We start from the raw sequence: 22,796 nt of genomic DNA on the forward strand, positions 1-22,796 counted from the left end.
AACAGTTAAACAAATAGAAGAAACAGTATAATCTCTTTCCACATCTGGTGACAATTTAGTTTTCTCTCTCTTTCTCTCTCTCTCTATCTTAGGTGTAGTCCATTTATTCTTGTTTAAGTGGAGTTGTACCAGTCATAAGGAAAAAGGCTCTGATTATACACTTATACAAAAGTAAAGGTAACCAAAGTGACTGCAAAAATTACTGTGGAATAAGGCTGCTGAGAGCTGTAGAAATGGTACAGTATAAGGAAGAATTATGACAGAGAAAGTAGTGTAGAGATAAGAGTGTTGGCTGAGTGGTGAATAAGGTGTTTCCAGAATTGTCATGGATGTATGCATGAAATGCATGAAATAGGGCAGATGGTGGAGAGAGCATGTGAGAAAGACTTGACCATATTTATGACATTTACAGTATAAATCTGGGGTTATGGGCTGATTCTAGGTGTTGATGTAAGGTTGAGATTGAAGCAAAACACATATGAATGGAACAATTGAAATAACAAAGAAATGTAGCAGTACCGTTCTTGGAATTATATCCACCAGTCAACTGCAATTAGGGTAGGAACTTCATCATGAAACCTAACTCCTTGAATATTGTGACATCCTCCTTGTTTTATTACTTACTGGTAACTTATGGGAAACTGAAAGGCTTGTCTAAAGCCTTCCTTAACCTTTCTGCTGTCATAAGTAATTTCTAAAGAGAATAAAAATCACCTGTTGGTAGCACAAAAATACATCAGTGGATTCAAAGAGTTAAAATAACTAACATACAAATCTCTTTCTGAGAACCCTGGCCCACCTTCTCGAGATCTGGCATGAATGACTTAGCGAGGTGGCAGTTCTGAAGAAGGACCCAAGTGCCAATACGGACCCCCTCCTCAATGAGTTTCCTGGCCACAGGTCCCTGCCCTTGCCCCAGCGACACGCTCTGTAGACGCTCTCCACCCATGCCCTGCAAACCACACATTTACTCAACTCTGTCCACCATCAAAGGGCAACACTGCATCCACAACACAGAAACCCAGTTAGTTAAATGTAGTTTTAAACAGACTAGGAAAGGCCACTACCCACCTTGGAAAAAAAAAAAAAAAAATCCGTTTTTTTTTTTCCCCACCTAAGGATGGGTTAAATGAACAAAGAAAGCAAAATCACTAAAAAACAGACAAAGGACAACTTACTCCTTAATTAGTTAAAACAGGTACAAGTACTGACAGAAAGTAATGGCAAAATGATTCTCATCACTTTACTGGGATACAGACTGACATGCTTATCATATAACAGAAACTAGCAAACTTACTTGGTCCTCAGCAAACTTAAGAAGGAGGTTGGTAGGGTCAGCACCAGGGGTGAGGAGGAAGATGAGTGGAAGGCAGCAGTTGGAGTCAGTGAAGGTACGGACCAGGTCAAATGGTGGCGGTTCTATGTATGCCTTCCCTAGCAGGTCTGGGGAATGGTCACATTTCTTTGGGTCCTGTGCTATTCACCTTCAACTACTATTCACCTCAAGATTTTTTACATGTTATTTGTCATGATTACCCAAGATGAATAAATGTGTGTCTTTGGATGAGTAAATTGGGAGTGTATAAATGTGTGTCTTTGGATGAGTAAATTGGGAGTGTGTCATCCTGTCTCAGCTACCTCCCTGTATTTGGGGGAAGCAGCCTAGGTACAGTATATAGACAGAAAAATAGTTCATGATTATCACCATTATCATCATCCAATCCTTTATCACCCAAATTGTATTATTTGAGCAATAAATTCCAGGCATCCTTTTGATGTATACCTTGATGAGTGTCATTCAGTTGGAGCTCTTTAACTCATCAGACCACCAGGTGTCTATCTGATTATATTTCCACCGTCCACCATAGTGAATGTTTTCATGGGCTACAAGGAACCATTTGGTTTGTCACTTTGTATACAGATGCCTGAAGGCAGCACTATCTCACGTTAAGAATATATAATCACACCCACCAACCATATTAATATCTTTTGAAAATCAACATACTGTAGTTTGTATTTATAGTTTACATGAAAATTTTAGGAAGTAATAAACATGAGTAATGGTGAGAAGGATGGCACTGGTAATGAACGGTGATGGATGGAATACTGTATCTCAAATTTGTTGTATGCTGATGATGCAGTGCTAATTGCAAATACCAGACAAGAACTTGGTAGAACAGTGTAGAGTTTTTCTGATGTCTGTTAGCATCATGCCTTGAGAGTAAATGTAGAAAAGAGTAAAGTGATGGTAATCGAGAGAGAGGGTGACTCCCAGTGTGATGTTATAGTGAATGGAGAGAGATTGGAATTGTTGAGAGAGTTCAAATACCTGGGTATAATTATAAAAAAGAGAGGAAAATGTGCAAAAGAAGTGGAAAGAGACACATAAGAAAGGAAAATAGCTGGTGCTATGAAGACGCTGATAAGAAAGAAACAGAGGCTTGAGTATTGCAGCTGTGTGAGGCTTACATGAAGGAGTGTTAGTGCCAACCCCTTTAACATATGGATGTGAGACTATGGTGTGGCATGAAAATGAAAAGTCGAGAGTGAGAGCAGTGGAGATTGGACTGCTGAGGAATATATGTGGAGTACAGAGAGTGGACAGGATAAGAAATAATGTGATTCATGAAAGATGCAGAGTGAGGAAGTCTGTGGACACCAGAATCGAGGAGAATGTACTGAGATGGTATGGTCATGAGGAGAGAATGTATAACAATAGAGTGGTAAAAAAGGTATATCTGAGCGAATCTGAAGCAGGGAGGAGGTGAGGTTGGCCAAGGAGAAGGTGGAAGGATGTGGTGGATGAGTGTGTCAGGAAGAGAGGTGAGAAAATCAGTGAGGCTAGGGGACTGACAAGAGATCAAGCTGGCTCGATGAATCTTGTGAGCAGAAGTGCATGATCAGGGATTTGGCACCCCTTTTTAACATGACAATGTTCAGATTGACTCTATCGGATACGTTTATGTGAAGCTACAGAGTTTAGTGAAAGTTTTTTGATGTATCAGATAATGCCAGGATTCCAGGGGCTTGAATGATGAATGAATGGAAGTGTGGCCAATTAGACCGGGAAAACTTGGGCTGTCTGGACGTTGCTACTTCTCACCCTGCCCTAGAGTGGGAAAGGAGGTCCAAATGATGATGATGATGAATAAACATCATAAAATGGAAACTAAGAGGAACTACTGAGTCTTCAACCCAAGGATATGACCTTGAATCTATGACCCACCAGCTACATAATCCTGCACAGCAGCCACCACTTTGTCAGGCCTGAGGCAGCGCAGGACACACAGCAGCTGCATGCGAGTCAGTTCTGTCTCACCCTCATTGGGGATAGTTTCCTTCTGGGGTGTCTCAGATTCAAACACAGCACGCCACTCCTCCAGGTGCTGGGGGAACTGCTCCACTAGATGCTGATGACACAAGGATTGTCATTATCAGTTTGCATTTGTACCACAGTGCTGGAGAGGGATCTCCTATGTGAGGGCTCTGATATAACTGAGTGGTTTCTCTGCCTGGTTAAAAAAACACTGCAGCTCCCTCCCTACCCATGAAAGAAAGTTTATGGAGTGCTAGAGAAGGGAAACATCAGTAGGTTCACATTTCAGATGAACCTGGGGCTGCAACTATTACTCTTATTAATGCATCATGCTTTCATCTTTTTAACAATGATTATATAGCAAAGTAAAATACTTCAGTAAATTACCAATGAAATGATTAAATCTGCTAAAGATGCTCATAATTAATGGACAGTTGTACCGTATACTGTATCTACTGAACAGACTAATTTTTGTACTTGTTAACCATTAACCATTCTTAAGATATTCTTATATAATGCACAATACCTGTACTAGTACATACAGTATTAGCAAATACTGTACTGCTTATGGTAACACAGCGTAACAAAAATTTTCAACTAGTGTATGTACAGCACTAACAAATCAGCTATTCTATCTATCTATCTATCTATAGCCCGACGCCCTAATCCCGCAAAGGGTGGCCGCAGACAAAACGCCTCCAAGTCACTCTGTCACGCACCATTTGACTCCCCTCCCCCCAACTCACCCCCCCCTCCCTCATATACCTCTCAACTCCATCCCTCCACCTCATCCTCGGTCTACCCCTCCCTCTCCCTCCCTCCACCTCACCTACATACACCCTCTTAGTCAGTCTTTCATTCTCCATTCTCTCCACATGTCCAAACCACCTCAGTGTATTTCTCCTAATCTTTTCAACCACATCCACATCTACCCCACAACGTTCCTTCACTTCTTCATTCGTCAACCTGTCCCTCCACGTCACTCCACATGTTCCTCTCAAGTAACTCATTTCCACTGCTCTCACTCTTGACTTGTTCCCCTCTTGCAATGTCCATGCCTCGCTTCCATACGTCAGGGTAGGGATCACAATACCATCATGCAGTGACTTCTTAACTTCCATACTCACCTCCCTATTTCTCATCATTGCTTTCAGTGTACCAACAACCTTTCTTCCCTGCTGTACCCTTTCACGTACTTCATCCCCCAAAGTTCCATCCTTACTCATCACACTACCCAAGTACTTGAATGCACTCACATTCTCCATATCCTCACCATCCAACCTCACTGCACACTCTGTGACTTCATTCCTCTCAAACACCATAACTTTACTTTTGTTTACATTAACTTTCAGCTTCCTCCTGCTACACACTGTCCCAAATTCATTCACCAAACCTTGCAACTCCCATTCATCTTCACTCAACAATACTGTATCATCAGCAAACAGCAACACCGGAAGCTTCCAAATCTCACCCTCATTCATTAGGGCCACCCCCACATCCACTGCCCTACCTTGTACCTCCTTTACAACCCCATCCATATATATATTAAACAGCCATGGAGACATTACACACCCCTGTTTCAGTCCCACATTGAGATCAAAGAACTCACTCAGCTCCCCATCCACTCTCACCGTAGCCCTAGCTCCCTCGTACATACTCTTCACTAACTTATATTTTGCTTGTTTTAGCATAGATATGGATACTACCATTAAGTACAAAGATTTTACTGACCATCCTCAAGCTAGATATGAATGTCTGTTCTAAATGCAGTAGCACAGGTCAACAGTATCAAACTTGTATGCCATCAGCCTGCTGACTAGAGCAGCAAAACTTGTCATAGTGTATGTTACAAGATGCTTCTAGGCATCTGCAGAGACTAAACTGCATCACCTACAGTAGTGCTGCATGTAAACAAATGAATATGAGCTAGCTGACTAGTCATGAGCTCTAGTTACCTCCATCCGTTAATGTGGCTGGAGGTCATGTTGTCACCCATGCCACGCTGCTTTTCTCTTAGTGAGATCACAGGAAAGCAGATGGGATCATCCTTATCATAACAAAACACTGAGGATTTGTTTACTGATCCAAGAATGAAGCGAATTAATTTTGTTGAAAACACATCACAGGATGAAGGGAGTGGCATTTTTAAATACTTGCTCAGCATGGTGTGTTGCAGGTACACAGTCTACTGAATGTTCCTCTTGCTTTGAATATTTTCACTACTCAGGGATTACTGTGCACTTTCCAAAGAGAAACTGTCATTTTAAAAATAATGCAGCAGATAAATATACAACTGAGAAGCAATGGTTAGGCTATCTGAGGCATCTGTCTTATAGGCAGATAGTACCAAGGCATTATACCCAAGAATTCAATGACTGTTACACACTGGGTGACTTAGGAGATTAATCATCTAAGTTCATTCAGCTGTTGGCTCAGTAGAGACACCAGCTTTCCCCATGCTACTCATTCATTCAATTCAACTGTTATACTGTATTGCTAAGCTGCAACTGTTAGATTCCTTCTGCAATCCTGCACTGGATACAAACTAAGGTTGTACGGGAAAAACACGGTGGGCATTACCTGCAGAGATGGGAGGCAACACAGCCACTGGAACTGCAGCCAGGAAGTTTCTGGAAGCCAGTCTGTGGCTGGGTTTGGAGAAGGATCACTGGCAAGAGCAACACCCCCAGTCAAAAGGAACAGCCACTCACTGTCCACAATCTTGTTCTCTGAGCGCTGCAGGTTGACACACACCAAGAAGGAGAACACTAATTTATCCTGTCAAAAGGAAAATCATTATAATTTTATAATGAAGATAGTTACAAATGAGGGTAAATTTAAATCCTTCAGTTTAGGATATTTCATTAGATCTGGGTGAAACTTTCTTATAGTACTTGAAATGAAATGACACTCTTTATGAGCAGGTTGTTAACAGAGGGACAGTAGAACCCACAGTGAGACTCAGATGTGGATACCACAACACTATTTACAAACAAGGCTCTAATAAAAGCTATCATAAGCACATTCTGCCCAAATTTTTGGAGTTGCCTGATGAGCCTATTGAACCATCAGCTGCCTGATGTATGTACAGTAATTGTTTGAATAACAAATAATGGAACTTTCAATAACAACAGTTCCAGTTCCACTGCTTTTTAAACTACAGGATGAAAAAAAGGTTTGGCAGATCACTACCACATCCCATAATTCTCAGCCCTCCTTCCTCACCTTTTCAAACAGGCCAGTGCAGACGTTGTTGTAGAGGCTGAGGGTAAAGTGGTTGCGGAGGGAGCTAAGGCGGTCTGACAGCTCACTAGCCTTCTCAGAGTTGTCAATAGAGAGTGAGAAAAGATTGACAAACCAATTCAACGAAAACTGGTACATGGGATCTAGTGCAGCCAGGTCTCGCAGGGTGAAGAAAAGGATAGATGCTGTTACTGCCACTGGACGGTAACCCAGGCGGGTTGCGTTGATCTGAGAAGGACAACAGGGATGAATGACCAAACAAAGAACCACAGAAATAGAAGAACATACAATATACATATATCTCTGACATGTGATTTCTATTTATCTATCTATTACCAGACACTTTCATTCCATAAGTGGTTGCCACAAAGAAATCATTTCCACATTGCCCTGTTCTCTGCCATTGGCAGCCTTCCCTCTTACTCACACATCCCTGTCTCATACATCTCTCCACTCCATCCCTCCAGTTTATCTTTCTCAATTTCCACCTCACTCACTCTCGTCTAGTCAGTCTTTTATCCTCCATCCTCTCCACATGGCCAAACTACCTCAGAGTATTTCTCTTAACACTTATAATCACATTCACATCAACACCACAATGCTCTTTTACTTCCTCATTTGTTTGTCTATCACTCCATCTATTTCCACATGCTTCTCTCAAATAACTCATTTCCACAGCTCTCCCTCTTGACCTATGTCCTTCCAACAGGGTCTAAGCTTTTCTTCTGTATGTTAGAGTGAGGATCACAATACTGTCATGCAGCAACTCTTTTACTTCCATGCTGACTTCCCTATTTCTTATTACTGCTTTCAGTGAACCAGCAACATTTCCACCCTCCTGTCCCTTTCAAGTACTCTATTTTTATTTAGACATGTCTACCATGGCCACACCTTCTTCTCAGTCTCCTCTGCAATAGTCTGTTTCTCCTGTGTCTCCTTCACCAGTCTATTGGCATCACTCAGAATGTTGATGGCTGTCTCATCCTCCAGGATGCTACCCTGGGATGACGAGAGTGTAGACAAGATCCGGTCCTCAAGTTCCTTTAAGTTCCTGGTGAACAAGATGAATGTCTGATGATCTGATGATGCAATTTTTAATGAAAATGGGTTCTGACCCTTCACTACAAACTGTCTGATGAGCAGAAAAAAGTTGTTAGGCAGTAGATATAATAAAATCGAGTAAGAGTACAGTATCATGAACATGAAATACTGTACATGATTGTAATGTACAGTACCACACACAATCAAAACATGAGTTAGGGTTTACTGTACAGTACTGTATTTGCCTTACAGCCAAACAGTGGGGTTAGTGTTTGATTTTCTTCATTCTGTATAGTACTGGCAGATGTTTCACATGAACAGAGTTATATATATGCCAAACCCTTCTGAATCTCTTTTGTCCAATTAAGGAAGCTTTCTTTTTGAAGATTCATCGGCCACAGTACCAGTAACAAAGATGCCTCTCACATCATGTTACATTACAGAATCTTTAAACCCCAAATCTGATCAAAGCTGCAAATTATTCAACAAAAGGGGACAACATTACAGAATCTTTAAATCCAAAATCTGATCAGAGTTGCAATGTACTCAACAAAAGGAGACTCTGACATGCCTGCCAGTAATGAAGTTTAGGGGTTCCCTGGGATGCAGATATGCCAAACAATATTCACATGTCATTAATATGCTCTCAGACTGTGTCACAATATCACTAACTGTAAAGCTTCCTTGAAAGTCTCTAAGATATTTGCTAAAATTGTTAAAAAGCAGTAAATGTCTCTAAATTATTGTGTTGAAAAGAAATAATTATCCCTGGAGGTAGCTACAACATTATGCAAAGTTACTCTTGTTCTGACCAGTCTGAATAATGTTAGTATCCCTAGATCCACCTACAAATCCATGTGGGTTTACTTATTGTTCTGAGCTGTCTAGAGCATGAAAGTACAGCACTCCTAGAGAGACTGTGTGAGCTTACTTTTTGTTCTGAACAATCTGATGCATAAGAGTATCACTAGATAGTGTGTATGAGCTTGCATGAGAGTATCCCCAGAGAGACCGTGTAAGATTACTTTTTGTTCTGAGCAGTCTGAAGCATAAGGGTGACTCGCTCCTCCTCCAGTTCAGGCTTCTCATGTGCCACCACCAGTGCCAGCAGTTGGTCCTCTAGGCCAGCACCAGTCAGAGCAAAGTTCACCAGTGTTACTTTGACAGACACTTCTGGCACGTAGTTTGGGTTGCTCAGCTTGGTGGTTAAGTACATCCTGGACAGTGAAGTGAGTTTAGGTTATGTTCTCACTCTATTGATGGACATATAATAAACTTCTTAGTACAGCGATCTCTCCTAGATTATGCTTGGTACTTCCAGACACCTGTATCCAGATTAAAGAAGCCTCTCATACAGAAGGGGCTAAAGATTCTCTCCTAATACTTCCACTTTAAAAAAACATCACCCAAACTGAAGTAAACCATCTGGATCCAGCAAGACTGAAATAAGACAAAGAGGTAATCATGTTGAATGGGTTAATATCAGGAGCACCATTAACAATGGATACCCTTTAATGCCAAAAATATATTCAAAACTCTGAGTAAAAATAAAATGTATCCACTGACTGGGTGGTAGGGAAAAAACATCAAAGAGATTAAAGTCTTCAGCAATTCCTCTGAAGTTTTTGCTCACACCAAGCCAGTCTTCATTGGCTCTTTCCCATATATTCCCCTTGCACCCAACTTATTGCCTTCTAGTAATCATAGACCAGAAAAGCATATCTAGAAACAAAAATCTATATGATAAACCATACCATAAAAAAGAAAGCTCATACCTAAAATCGGCTGAGTATTCAATGGTGGCATCACCCAGCTTGATGCAGGTGGAACCACTCTGCTTGAAGGTCTGCTTGAGGAGGAGTGGCTCTAGGATGGGGTCTAATTCCTCACCAACGTTCTCCAGCAATACCTTTACCAATTACCATTGTAAAATCTATTTAAGCCCTAAGAATATTTCACAGCAATCAGGCTATTGTAGTATTACTGAATGCAAACTGTGTATTACAAAAACATGAGAATAAAAGGGCAGCAACAAACAAAATGTAGGTTACTCACAGGCTGACCAAACTGGATGCAGTTTTCTAGGGTGCGGATGAAGTCCGGGTCAGAGAGCTTGACCACCTGCAGGGAATTGTCTTTCTCCATGTTGCGGATCCACTTGTTGGCCTGACCTTGGGGGTCTATCAGCAGTGGCCACCGGGTTGTGTTGCTGCACAAAACATGCATGTATGGTCAATGACAGGTAATCATGCAAACAACATGTAATCTCTGCCACTTGTTTCTCATCACCCTGACCCTTCATGTCTTACACTGTAACCAGAGAATGAAGATCCAATTCAAAGTTACTGTGTCTGCTGGGACATGAACTGGAGGTGAAATAAAATATACAATGTTACACCTTTATTGCCCCAACATGAGCAAAAGAATCTGGAGCTAGTGTATACATTTAAAACAAGAAAGACCTATTTCCTGGATATGTGGCTACCACACAGTGCAAATTACCTTGTCAGTACGTGTTTAGCATAACGAAGGTAGCACTACATCAAGTGAATGGATGCTGATGTTCAAGCTACCTACAAAGCCCCACATCCTACGCAGTATCTCCCTTCTCATGTCATAATAGCTACATATGTGCTGGCAACACAGTTGTTGGGAAGTTGGATCACCTTACCCATGTACAGTTACAATGGGATGGGCATGGGTGGCGGAAGGCTTGATGAGCATAAATTTAAAAAATAATGTTACATAAATAAACATAACATATTCTTTGCATAAAGTGTCTCTCTTGTGTTAACCACAGTAAGCACCGAAGTTATTCCACCAAACTGAAAAGCTTAAAATCAATACCTGTATCACTTTTGATGGTAAACTAAACTTAATACCAATATTATTTTTTTTATTATACTTATTTTATGCAAGTGATGACCCCATTCTAATTATTAACAACATTATGATTCTAGGTACCGCACCTGATAATAACTCCATTGTCTATACTGAATGGATCGGTTGGTAATCCATTGAGGGTCCAGTCACGGATGGTAAGAGGGTCTCCCAGCACCTGGTGAGGGATAAAAACAGTGTGAAGAAAGCTACTACCAAAAAGTGACAAATGGTTAAATTAATGGAATGCTGTGAGACCATCCTATTTTTCTTCAGACCGACTCCACTGCTGATATCTATGAGATAAGATCTGGATGAAATAAACATAGGAATTATTATGGACTATGTCTATGTGCCATGAACCAAAGCTAAAGACTGAAATAAAGTCTGGTGAAATCTCAATGACATGAGACATTTTAGATAAGATCTGGATGAAATAAACATAGGAATTATTATGGACTATGTCTATGTGCCATGAACCAAAGCTAAAGACTGAAATAAAGTCTGGTGAAATCTCAATGACATGAGACATTTTCCTTAAAGAAATAAAACTTGCAGTACTGGTGCCATGTTTAAGAAGCATAACACTCTGCTTTTTGACATAAAATAATCAAATGAAGCATAAGGTTAGTCTTCCAATTTTAATAGAAATTACCCTAACCAAGATCAGCAAATCCCAGAATACCTCCTTCAAGATTGCAGACGGAGCACAGTTTGGCTAATGTAGTTCAAAACATTTAAGTTAGAGGAGATGAGAATTAGCTATATGATATTCATTTACAGTATTTAAAAAAAATCCTATATTACCTCACAAGAGGGGATGAACCTGGAGGTAAGCTACTGTAGTCCAGAACATTTACAGTAAGGCTAGGTGACAGATAATGTCTCTGGTGGCATTACATGATAAGAAAACCTCTGGTTCTGTCCAGAGGTTCAGAAATGATGTGCAAAGGATATAACCATCATCATGACTGGCCCCGTAAAAAACTACATGACCAGGCATCTCACACTGTTTTTTAAAAGCTGCAAGATAAATACAGTAGTATACTAACTGATGCCAAGAGGAACTCCCCTGAGCAAGGAACACCTCTCTCACGACACTCCCGCTGCCAACGTGCCGCCTGCTCTGCCCGATACTCTGGGGTGAAGGCCCCCAGGTACGCTATCACACCTGCTGCCAGCAGCATGTCACCTGCAGATGATGATAATTATATTCTCTCAATATTTTATGCACCTCCTGGTTTGTGGTAGGCATAAGGGCTACATAAAGAACTTTGTTCTCCAACTTATAAAAAAAGTATACTACATAAAAGGTGATGGATCAAACTAATGAACACCTTCACATTACCATGATGTACGTACACTGATATAACATAATGCTACTGCTCATTAATGTGAGACATTAACGTCTTCAATACAATGATGCTTCATTTTCTAATATACTTTTGCTACCTTCAAATGATTTTATTCAGCTCAGACAAGGTCTTGAGTAGTTGTGGGGATAAAAAAGTTTCTATTAACTCTTTCAGTATAATTTTTTGTTTTCAGTCCAGCTATTTTACAAGTGTATTCAGTAAACGCACCTCATGACAGATAAGTAAAAAATAAAACAAAATTATTTACACGGTACAGAATTGTTCTAAGTGTGTTATCACCTGTGAGGAATATGTAGACCTGAGCCAAGTGGTGGGCATTGTCAGTCCAACGGGTCTTTTCTCCACCAAGTGCAGCTAACAGTTGTTCTGCTCGGTCTTTCTTTATGCTACAGAGCTCCACCTAAAAGGTTACACATCTCCTCAATCAAACATTCACATTCTGTCCTTTAGCAATTTGTACTTTCTGAGTATGAAGTTATTTAGAAAAGAAGTACTGTAATCATATTTTAACACATCACTAATATACTGCATATCAAAGCTAGCAATGGCATCCAAATAAACTGAATATTCTGTAACATTCTGCATACTCTGCATAATTATTCCCCTGTACAAAAGAAAACAGGAAAGGAAGTGTGTGGTAATCATAGGGCATTTGTCTTCTTAGTGTAATAGGAAAAGTGTATGGTAGGATACTTACTGACACAGTTAGGGAAATAACAGAGGAATTGGTTGGTGGAGAACAGGGAAGTTTTAGGAAGGGAAGAGGTTGTGTCGATCACATATTCATCCTTAGGTCTTCAGTGGAAAAGTTTCCAGAGGTGGGAAAGAAGTTGTATGCAGCCTTCATGGATTTGGAGAAAGCATTTGACAGGGTGGATAGACAAGGACTGTGGAAAGTATTAAGAATATATGGAGTAAATGAGCTGTTGAATGCCATGAAGAGTATGTACTGTATGAGGGGGCTAAGGATGCAGTGCACGTGGATAGTGAACTGCGTGAATTTTTCTATTTGAATGTTGGATTGAAACAGGGATGTGTCATGTATCCATGGTTGTTCAGTCTTTATATGGATGGGGTAATAATAGAGATACAAGGTAGGGGAGTGGATGTTGGAGTGGCTTTAATAAGAGAGAGCAATGTTTGGAAACCCCTTGTACTGTTGTTTTCAGATGATTCTGTTTTGTTAACTGAAGAGGAAGGGGAACTGCAAGGCTTGGTGAATGAGTCTGGAAGAGTGTGTAAGAAACGGAATCTAAAGATGATCGTAGGGAAGAGTAAAGTTATTGTCTTCGAGTGAAATGAAGTCACTGGATGTACAGTGAGGTTGGATAATGAGGAAATGAAAAATGTAAGTGCATTTAAGTACTTGAGTAATGTGATGAGTAAGGATGGAAGTTTGGAGGGTGAAGTGTTTGAAAGGATACAACAAGGAAGAAAGGTTGCTGGTTCTTTGAAAGCAGTGATAAGAAAAAGGGAGGTAAGCATGGAAGTAAAAAAGTCTCTGCATGAAAGTATCGTGATACCAACTCTAATGTATAGAAGTGGAGCTTGGACCTTGCTGGAAGGACAAAAGTCAAGAGTGAGAGCAGTGGAAATGAGTTATCTGAAAGGAGCAGGTGGTGTTACATGGGGAGAGAGACTGACAAATGAAGAAGAGAAGGAGCATTGTGGTGTGGATGTGGATGTGACAGAAAGCATTAGGAGAAATACACTGATGTGGGTTGGCCATGTGGAGAGGATGGAAACTGGGAGACTAACAAGGAGAGTGTATGTGAGTGAGATGGAGGAGGGGGGGGGGAGGCCAATGATGAGAAGGAGGGATGGAGTGGAGAGGTATATAAGAGAGGGGGGTGTGAGCTGGGAGCAGGGCAGTGAAGTGGCGTTGGACAGGGTGACATGGAGGCAATTTGTTTGTGGCCATCCCTTACAGGATTAAGGCCTCTGGCAATAGATAGATAGACAGATGGCCCAATTATAAAATGTTCATGGCTTTAGTCCTTCAGCCTGATTCTGTCATCTTACTGTTTGCTCCAGTTCAAGTTTCTCCTTTTTAACAGTGTCCAATTCAGCCTGAAGTCCAGCCAACTCTTCCTGGACACCCCTCAATGCCTCCTGCTTCTTGCGCAGCTCTCCCATGAGGCCCTGGTACTGTTGGTCAGCCCTCTGCAGTGCCTCTCTCTTAGGGGCCACCTTGCGGTCCACCTCCTCATACCGCTCCATGGCCAGCACCCACTTGCACAGACCTGGGATCATATTCTCATCAGTTAAGGAGTCTCTCAGACTTTTTTTCACTGGTTTATTTCTGCATATGGCATGCTAACTCTCTACAGTATGTAGTTTATATAATCTATGTTGATATTCATTCATTCATTCATTGCCAGACGCCATGTATCCCAAACGGGGTGGTCAAGGGCTTAGAGTTAATTGTTTTACAGGGAGGGGCACTAATCCTCCACCAACCCCACTTGACACGTAGGGAGAACGTTATGCCAACAGCATCTGGTGTTCCCAGGCGGTCATCCATCCAAGTACTAACCAGACCCAACATTGCTTAACTTCGCTGATCGGATGGGAAGCGGTGTACTCAACGTGATATGGCCGTTGGCATGTTGATATTACCAAGCCATAAATAATACACAAGGGATTGTGTAATGTACAAAATACACTGCTAAGTAAGAGGTGCTAAGAAGCCCCCTACTGTAGGCTCACAAGAATATATAACCTGACCACCACAAATTGATGTGATTATTTATCATTTTACATCTCTCTGAGTTATGAACTGTTATACATGTACATATTGCTCTTGCATTAGCTATAACTACATTAGTCTGAGCTAATACTCTAACAACTAAGATGACAACATAAGAGTGGATCTTCAATAAATCCAAATTCGGATTAGGGTTTCATGGAAGGAAAATGTTTGGACATACTCTCTGCTGCCTTTGATGCCACCATGATTTTCTCTGGCTTGAACTCTTGGTTGTCACGATACTTAGAACGTATTGTTTGGATGGCCTTCTGGCTGATGTTTTCCTTATCAAAGTTGAGTAAATTTTCCTGTGATGCAAAAGAGGAAAAATAACCAGCATAAGTATGCACAAAGATGGGAAATGAGTATAACAATGATACATTCATATCACAGATATTTTTTTTCCATTCAAATGTGATATACTGTATTTCAATAGAACACAGAACAAGATCAAAGAATATTACTACTTACTTACTACACAAAACTACCAAATCTTCAACCAGGATCCCATTAAGGGTTGTTCAACAAAAGAATATCCTTGCATTTCTCTCCCTTATCAGCAATGACACCTCCTTCAGTCACACCACTCAACTTCATATACTCCCCTACACCTCTCCATCTTGCTCTTGGTCTTTCTCTTCTTCTCCTTTCAACTACACCAACCCTCATATACTTTCCTACTTTATCTCTCCACCTTCTCCACCCTCACAATCAATAGTCACCTACCTTTTCTCCACCTTGTTCTTGATCTTCCTCTATTTCTCCTTTGAATCACCCCATATACCTTATTTCTCCACCTTATCCTGTATCTCCCTCTCCATTATTTTCCAGGAGTCCCCCTTTCTTTATCTTACCTAACTCTCTGTCTTGTTCATTGTCTTTCTCTGCTCTTTCTATCCATCCTTCCCTGATAATATGCAGTACACTATCTCTATCCCTTCACCTTGCTGTAGGTTTTCCTTCCCTTCTTCCTCCAACCAACCCACCCTCATATAATCTTCTCATACCAGTACCTGAAATCTCCATTTAATCCTTAGCTTTCTTCCAACCATCCCATTCTCTTACGTTCTCATACATAATTGATTTGCTATTTTTTCGTCTTTCTTACCTCCTTCCAGCTACCCCACCCTAATATATTAACCTACTATATCTATCAACTTATATTCTTAGTCTTCCTCTCCTTCTTCCAGCCACCTACTCACATACACTACACAAAACACCTAACCCCTTTAGCTCAAAAATGTTCTCTGCAATCTGTTCTTGCTGCCACCAGATTATTTTATTCAGATTTGGAGATTTTTCAAGTTGAGAAAGGATTAAAATACAGTCTTCACTGACCCCTTCATTACTATGGGACACTCCTAAGCTGAATGCAGTCATCTTAATGTAGTAATCAGAAAAAGGAAAAAAAAAGCAACCTCAGCTCCTCAGGCTGAGTGAGTTGAAGACTAACTTTGAACTTGATGTCACCGAGGAGCCTCTTGCTGACAGACCAGTATTCCTCCACCATCTTACCAGTGCCCTGTGGGTCTGGCACACGGTCAGGCTTCTCTCCCTGTAGATGGAGCAGAGTAAACAACAATATTCCTTGATAATGACAACAGATCCTAATCACTCAATTTACTGGTAGGGCAGACAGTGACTAATAATGATGAGAATGAGGTTGATAAGTGATAACAGTTTTAGATTTAGCTAAAAAGACATCCATTTTAGCTTGAAGTAATACAATCATAAATTCCGGAGCAAAAAATATTGTTGATGGTCTGGTGAAAAGAAAAAAGGACCAGTGATTTTAACTAAACACAGGGTTCAGATCTACACTGCAGCCGTCAGGAAGTTTTCTGTTAACTGTTTTAGTATATCAGATTCAATGATCCATATAACTGTCTCATCTTTAAAACCTTAATAATTCCATTCCATTAATATACAGTACACTGTTCCTGAATGGCAGATCCCTACCAGCAATATTATGAGTACAGTACCAGGAAGTGGGAGCTGGTGTGTAACTGGAGGCATAAACATTCATTAATGGTGAAGTATTTTTTTCTTTCAAATACTTCCAACTCCAAACAAATGGTAGGACACCAGGTTCTGAGGTCTGTCATACACCATCAACTGGGCTGTAATACTCTAAATCTAGACAGTATCAGGACTAATAAAGTAGCATAATTTCACATATCCTCATAATGAAATGTTAGATCCTGTGAAAGAGCAAGGATAATTGTTTTAATGAAATTAATCAAAATTATCTGTAAAACAGTTGGAATCTGAATTCATGTAGTGTGATGGCAAAAAATTTTATTCTGGGCCCACAAGATGCACTTCGACACGTAAAATTAAATAAAAATAAGGACTCACAAGTTGTGGCAAATGCAAATAATCTGACTGACTTGAAACACACATTAGCAAAGATACTTTATAGGGAAAAAAACATGACTCACATATGCCTGTCTAAGTTAAGGAAGAACTCTCACAACGAAAATCATTACTGACAGTGAACAATAATATCTGACCAACAGCACACAGACAGCCTCCATGACCAGCTTGACTCCCTGTGGTGGGTTCTTCATGGCCTTGATGAACACAATGTCATCCTGCTTAATGGTGTTGAGTGCAGCAGTGGCCTCCTCCAGCAGTGGGAGGGCCAGGTTCAACTCAGCCTCACACTCCTTCCGGATCCCATTGGCTGCTTCTGCTGCCTCGTTGGCCACCTCTTCATCCTGCCTCACCACACGCTCCACCTGTTGCCAAATCCATGGTGTGAATACAAAGTTAAAATCTATTTGATTATCTGTCCATATACCCCCACGATACTTTTCTTTCTTTTAGATACTCTTTAACTAGGAGGAATCACGAAATTAACTTTATCACTTCTTCAAAGGCAAACAGCCAATCCCATATTACTCCCTCAGGAGAAAAGCATCAATTGTCTCAGTCTAAATCATGCAAAAAATTTAATAGCTACCAATGGCTGGCTAGCATATTTTCACCTCAGCCATTATATCCTCATCTGAACAAGAGCTTCTTCCAGTTTTCTGTGCATTAGCTATCAAATATGATCTGCTTTCTTTCAGCCCTTTTTCAATTTCTACTAGTACTACTGATCCATCACCATAAATCAAAATATAAAATACCTGCACCTCTAGTGGCAGGCTGGTAATATGTGCAAGGCCTGGAAAAATCTTAATATTCTGAAGGCACACTTTAATTTCAACAACAGTAAATTCCCCAGACCTTTTGTAACTTAGGACCTTCACACCACCAATTACAGACCCACCTCAGCCACTTCCTGCCTGCGCTTCTCCACAACAGCCATCTTCTCCTCCACCTCTCGGGTCTTGGTGAGGAGGATGGGCTGGAGGTTGAGCAGCTCCTGTTGCATGGCCAGCACTGACGTTTCTGCTTCCTCCAGTCTTGCCAGCCCAGTGGTGTATCGGCACTCTAGTTTCTTCACTTCCCTGATTCATAAACACAGGAAAAAATAAACAATGAGCCTTTGTTACATGTTGCCTTTTATGATGGTCTTTGTATCTGTTGCCTCCTCCTGTTTTACCAGACAAACAAGCAATATAATGGCACTGTAGCGTCTTTATATCTCTGATCCACAGATACAAGAAAGGATGTATGGTATATTCTTGATATAATTTGTGATTTCTGACATTCTTTTTATCTGCAAAGTTGACTGTAAATATGGCTAGCCCTGACATCCCTACCTCCTCCAGTCTTGCCAACTCAGTCATGTACCAGCACTCCAGTTTCTTAACTTCGTTGATTCACAAATATAGTAGAGGAGGTTATAATCATCCCATGACCTTTATTCCCACTTAAAGGTAAGATGGAATCCAGAAACAAGGAAAAAGAATGCATAAAAGTCAGACAGCTCCCAGTAGTGTGCCCAGTTTAACAGGCTGCAAACTCATTTAAGCCTCCAGAATCCTGATTCCAAGATCTCCTCATATGGTATACAGTATCTATTTTCTTTACAGTAGTGTTACCAGAGGATATACAGTAGTTAACCAACAATATTTTCAGGCAATATTAACATTCAAAATAATGTGCAGACAATTACAAGGAGGCAGTGCATATGTCCATCCTGCCCTACATGCAGATAAATAGCTAATGCACATTCTGTTCTTATTATCATCATGCCTTTCTGCTAGTAATGTACAGGTAACTGAAAACTGAAGTCCTCTAACTCTGCATGCAACCAGTCTTACCCTCGGCGCCGCTCAAGAATAACCATGTAAGTGTGGAGGAGTTGCAGGTAGGAGGTGGGTGTCACATAGTTGTATCGGCGTAGATGCTTCAGAAACCTGCAAATCAACAGGATTCAAAATTATCTAACTCATGGAAAAATATGGGAAAGAAATCAAACAGCTGAAGTGAGTGAAGTAGATCTGTGGGAAAGTAAGGTAATCAGTGCATTTCCCTGTTATCCTTAATCCTATTTATGATGTTAGACTGCTGTTAAACACTGAAGGTATTTACTGAACATGAAACAAATAAAACTAGCCAAGTTTAGTAATCACATACAACATACATGAAAATGAAGTAATAAAGTTTCTTTTTAAATCATGGGAAATATTTGGACTAACCTGTCTGAGAGATCTTGAGTGGAGGTGTGGAAGTATTGGCAGAGGGACACACAACCTTTGAGAGTTTCCTGAGGCAACTCTACCCCTTGCAATAACCTCAGAGCCACAGCCTCCAAAGCATCCTCAGGCCATGCCTTTTAAGTACAGTACAGCTGACTGAATGTTTTGCATTTATAAATCTGGTAAGAAAGTACAATAATAAAGTACATGTAATTGAACTTATCCAAGGTTAAATAATATCCACTTCTATTTTGTGGTGTCTACTCTTTGCTTGTGCTGTCCCTCTAATTCAAGCTACCATAAACTTAAGATCACTTGGCTAAAACTGTTTCCCCAGTAGTTGTCCGGAAGAGTACAGGGCAATGACTTCTTTGCTCTGGTCTCCATATCTCTCTCATTTCTGTCAGTGCTACCCTTAGCCATAGCTAATGGCTATGTGCCTGGAACCAAGATGTTCCTCAAGCTTACATTAGAATATTTCCTTGGATCATCGCAGACATTCATGACCTGATTCACATTGCCTTTCAAATTATATCAAATGGATTTTATTTTCTCTCCACAAAAACATTACTTAAAGTACAAAGCTCAAGTTATTAAAGAAATTTAGATCAACAGATATTAAGAAAGCTGGACTGAACCTGATAAGATGTTAAAAAAAAGGTAATACTCAGATGACATACCTGAAACCAGTCAATTGTGCAGCATGAAAGGAGAGCAGGAAATTTGCGGAGTCTGTTCCTGAAGGCCTCACCACATGGCGAGAATGCCAACACCACGTGTAGCTGCTCCCTCACACGCTCCACAAACAAGGTCCATAATGCAGCAGGGCTACCATCAGTCTGCCAATTAATACTTTTCTAACATATGTGAGACATGCATTATGGCTCTCTTTCTCTCTCTCTATCTAGCTACTTATACAGCTGTGGCAAAAAATAGACATACAGAATGTTAATGACTACTGTGCATTGGAGTAATTAAATTTAATTTCTTACACAGCAGTATTATTCTAGTATACCATTAGAGATTACAGGTCATTCTGGGCAATTACAGTCTTTTAAATTGGCATCTATCAGAGTAGTTTACATTTCAGGAGGTTAATCTTTTCCTTACACCCCTCTGGAGCAAAGAAGGAAAATCACTGTCACTTGACCAGTGGATAATGTAGAAATGGCTGATTTCAGGCTCTTGAAATTAAAAGAATTCACTACATTTAGGCCAATCATCCAGGATATACAATGAACATAATTATGTTTCTTTGATCACTATTAAGTGATTCTCTAAATGATGCTCCTCCTATCTATTCTCAGTCTTTTATTTCACTATGAAGTATTCTGATAAGAACCCTTTTACATAGGTATGAAGTTATAAAATTAGAAGGTAAGCAGTGTCTGGAAAGGAGAGGAACAATGATTCTTCCTTTTCTTACTATTTTTTCATCAAAACATTTTGACAAGGACCTCATACTGCAATTCTCTTCCACCAATGCCATCTATAGTTCCTACCTCTCTACTAATACTCCTTTTGCCCCTTTGAACTTCCTCCCTTCCTTCCAGGACAATCTTTGATTTCTTCTCTCATATATTAAAGCCTAACGGTAAATGATGGACATTGACAGTCTGATGCTCAAAGGTCCTATAAGAGACCTCTCCCTCTATCTTTGGTGTATTTCTATCAAGTAATCTAAAATCTGCACAAATACGTATACTGTATAAAACAAATACCAGTACTGAATGAAGACAGACAAACCTGCTTGCTCTTGTCCCTCTGGCGATCAATGTTTCTCATCTTATCACAAATGGTGTGCTTCTCATCGGTTGGGAAGAGGCCAGGAATCTCCCCTAAACTAAGGATGCTGCTAATTGCTTCTAGGAAGATCTCATCCTTGATCTGAAGGCAATATTACGTCTACAGATTAGCTATCCCATTATAATGTACTCATAGTTCTGGTACTGTATTAGTAACTCGGATAGCAAGTGCATGTACTGTACTGGAATGTTGTATTTTATTTACAATATCTTTAATTCCAAACTAAAGTCATCATTATCATCATCTAATCCTGTGTTGCCCCATGAGGAACATAAGAGCCCAGGGCTAGGCAAGTTGGTCCTGACATTTAAATGAGAGTGACCAGCCTCACTCATCCCTGAGTGGAATTACGTGAGCAATAAACCTCCAATCACTCCTTGGATGTAAACCTGCAAAGGCTCAATCTAACTGGAGCACCTTAATTACCCACTAAACCACCAGGCACCATAATTTGGTTATATGGTTACCACCCAATGTAATAAATGGTTTCCTGGTGTACAAGAAACCATTTGGCTGGTCACTCAGTGTAGAGTCACTGTAGACAGAAGGAAGATGAAAGAAAGAAGGAGAGAAAGACAGAAGAGGAAGGAAGGAAGAGAGGAAAGGGCAGTCGCCTGACAGCAGCACTACATCAAGTGAGTGGATGGTGAGCACCCCCACCTACCATTAATAGGAAAAGTCATACAAGTAAAATAGCAAATTACATTTTCTGAAGCACTTTCTTTGTTTTTCCTACTCATTACTATCTTCTGACCCTCTATCACTCATTAACTTTATTGCATTATCATTTTCCAACTCCTCCAGTTGGTAGTCTCCCACTTCACTGCCAAAAAAGTTTGAGGGAAATATTGTATCATGCACTACCTGAACATGGCATCTAACATATTCTGGCAATCATATCACTTGTCTGTCTTCCTGTAAACATAAATAGCACTGAAACTGACTTCCAGACAACAATTTCGTAAAAGGCCTTTCTCCCTCACTTTAAGATTCAGTTACTGGCCACTATTCTGCAAATGCTTTGCCTTGCCTTTTCTTGTACCATGTAACTCCGCATGCTGGTTGGGAGTAAGTCATTTCAAGTTAGGCTACCTCAGTTTATGAACTCTGATACTGATAACATTGATTATATAACAATGGTGTCAGTTTTAAAGCCACCATAGTATTATTTATAATCTGTTCATTGCTATTTTTACCAGGTAGTGTGCTTTCTACACAACTTCTTTACAATACTAGTACTGTGGTACTGTGTATCTACAGTATTACTTTCCTAATGGCTTCCAAAGTTACAATGTTCTGAAATATGATTCAATATGCTTCATGTAGCACAGTACCTCAAGTAAGTACAAGCTGGATATTGCAAACATGCCTGTGTGTCACTGAAGAGAAATACAATATGCTGCTCCCCAGTCCCTGCCTTCTTCAGGATGGTCTTCAGGTCTTCACGCCACTCTGTGATTCCGTAACTTCGGCTCATCTCAACCTGCACAGGAAACAAAGGTTTCATATGTCTGTTGTTTGAACCATCTAAGTTAAAAGAAATCATTTATTGATGTGAGGACTACCTGTGCATAAATATCCTAAAAAAAAAAAAAAAAATACCATGCCTCTAACAGAACTGGGTGCAACTGGATTAAAACTTTGACTTACCATATTTTACTTGTATAACAACTGTCCACAGTCTTTACAGAGAGTAATAAGACTCAAAGTAGAGGTGATCAATGATTTATCATTCTAATTAGGAGAAAGGCTGCTGGAAAAGCATGCTGAAATTTCATTTATTGTTGCTT

At 40.3% G+C, this 22,796-nt stretch overlaps 1 protein-coding gene and 1 non-coding gene across 2 annotated transcripts in view; both read right to left on the reverse strand.

The window, feature by feature from the left end:
- Dhc36C (Dynein heavy chain at 36C) overlaps nucleotides 1-22,796 on the reverse strand; it is a 111,414-nt gene that overhangs the window by 17,852 nt on the left and 70,766 nt on the right. The window contains exons 51-72 of the mRNA XM_080286419.1: nucleotides 22,376-22,489; nucleotides 20,947-21,087; nucleotides 19,881-20,039; nucleotides 19,201-19,334; nucleotides 18,823-18,918; nucleotides 17,883-18,063; nucleotides 17,119-17,346; nucleotides 16,059-16,160; nucleotides 14,787-14,913; nucleotides 13,879-14,099; nucleotides 12,136-12,256; nucleotides 11,533-11,672; nucleotides 10,570-10,658; nucleotides 9,656-9,809; nucleotides 9,376-9,509; nucleotides 8,626-8,817; nucleotides 7,451-7,610; nucleotides 6,542-6,787; nucleotides 5,897-6,094; nucleotides 3,227-3,410; nucleotides 1,298-1,443; nucleotides 800-952 (exon numbers count right to left, since the gene is read on the reverse strand). Of these exons, the coding sequence (XP_080142545.1) occupies nucleotides 800-952; nucleotides 1,298-1,443; nucleotides 3,227-3,410; nucleotides 5,897-6,094; nucleotides 6,542-6,787; nucleotides 7,451-7,610; nucleotides 8,626-8,817; nucleotides 9,376-9,509; nucleotides 9,656-9,809; nucleotides 10,570-10,658; nucleotides 11,533-11,672; nucleotides 12,136-12,256; nucleotides 13,879-14,099; nucleotides 14,787-14,913; nucleotides 16,059-16,160; nucleotides 17,119-17,346; nucleotides 17,883-18,063; nucleotides 18,823-18,918; nucleotides 19,201-19,334; nucleotides 19,881-20,039; nucleotides 20,947-21,087; nucleotides 22,376-22,489 (3,420 nt within the window). The remainder of the gene's footprint in view (nucleotides 1-799; nucleotides 953-1,297; nucleotides 1,444-3,226; nucleotides 3,411-5,896; nucleotides 6,095-6,541; nucleotides 6,788-7,450; nucleotides 7,611-8,625; nucleotides 8,818-9,375; nucleotides 9,510-9,655; nucleotides 9,810-10,569; nucleotides 10,659-11,532; nucleotides 11,673-12,135; nucleotides 12,257-13,878; nucleotides 14,100-14,786; nucleotides 14,914-16,058; nucleotides 16,161-17,118; nucleotides 17,347-17,882; nucleotides 18,064-18,822; nucleotides 18,919-19,200; nucleotides 19,335-19,880; nucleotides 20,040-20,946; nucleotides 21,088-22,375; nucleotides 22,490-22,796) is intronic.
- Nucleotides 14,344-14,462, reverse strand: LOC145417929 (5S ribosomal RNA). Its single transcript, XR_013900591.1, has one exon. It is a non-coding gene; the product is annotated as a 5S ribosomal RNA (ribosomal RNA).

The sequence above is a fragment of the Coenobita brevimanus genome, chromosome 111 (assembly GCF_032717465.1).
Source record: "Coenobita brevimanus isolate Jiangsu-jjx chromosome 111, ASM3271746v2, whole genome shotgun sequence".
Classification (NCBI taxonomy): Eukaryota; Metazoa; Arthropoda; class Malacostraca; order Decapoda; family Coenobitidae; genus Coenobita; species Coenobita brevimanus.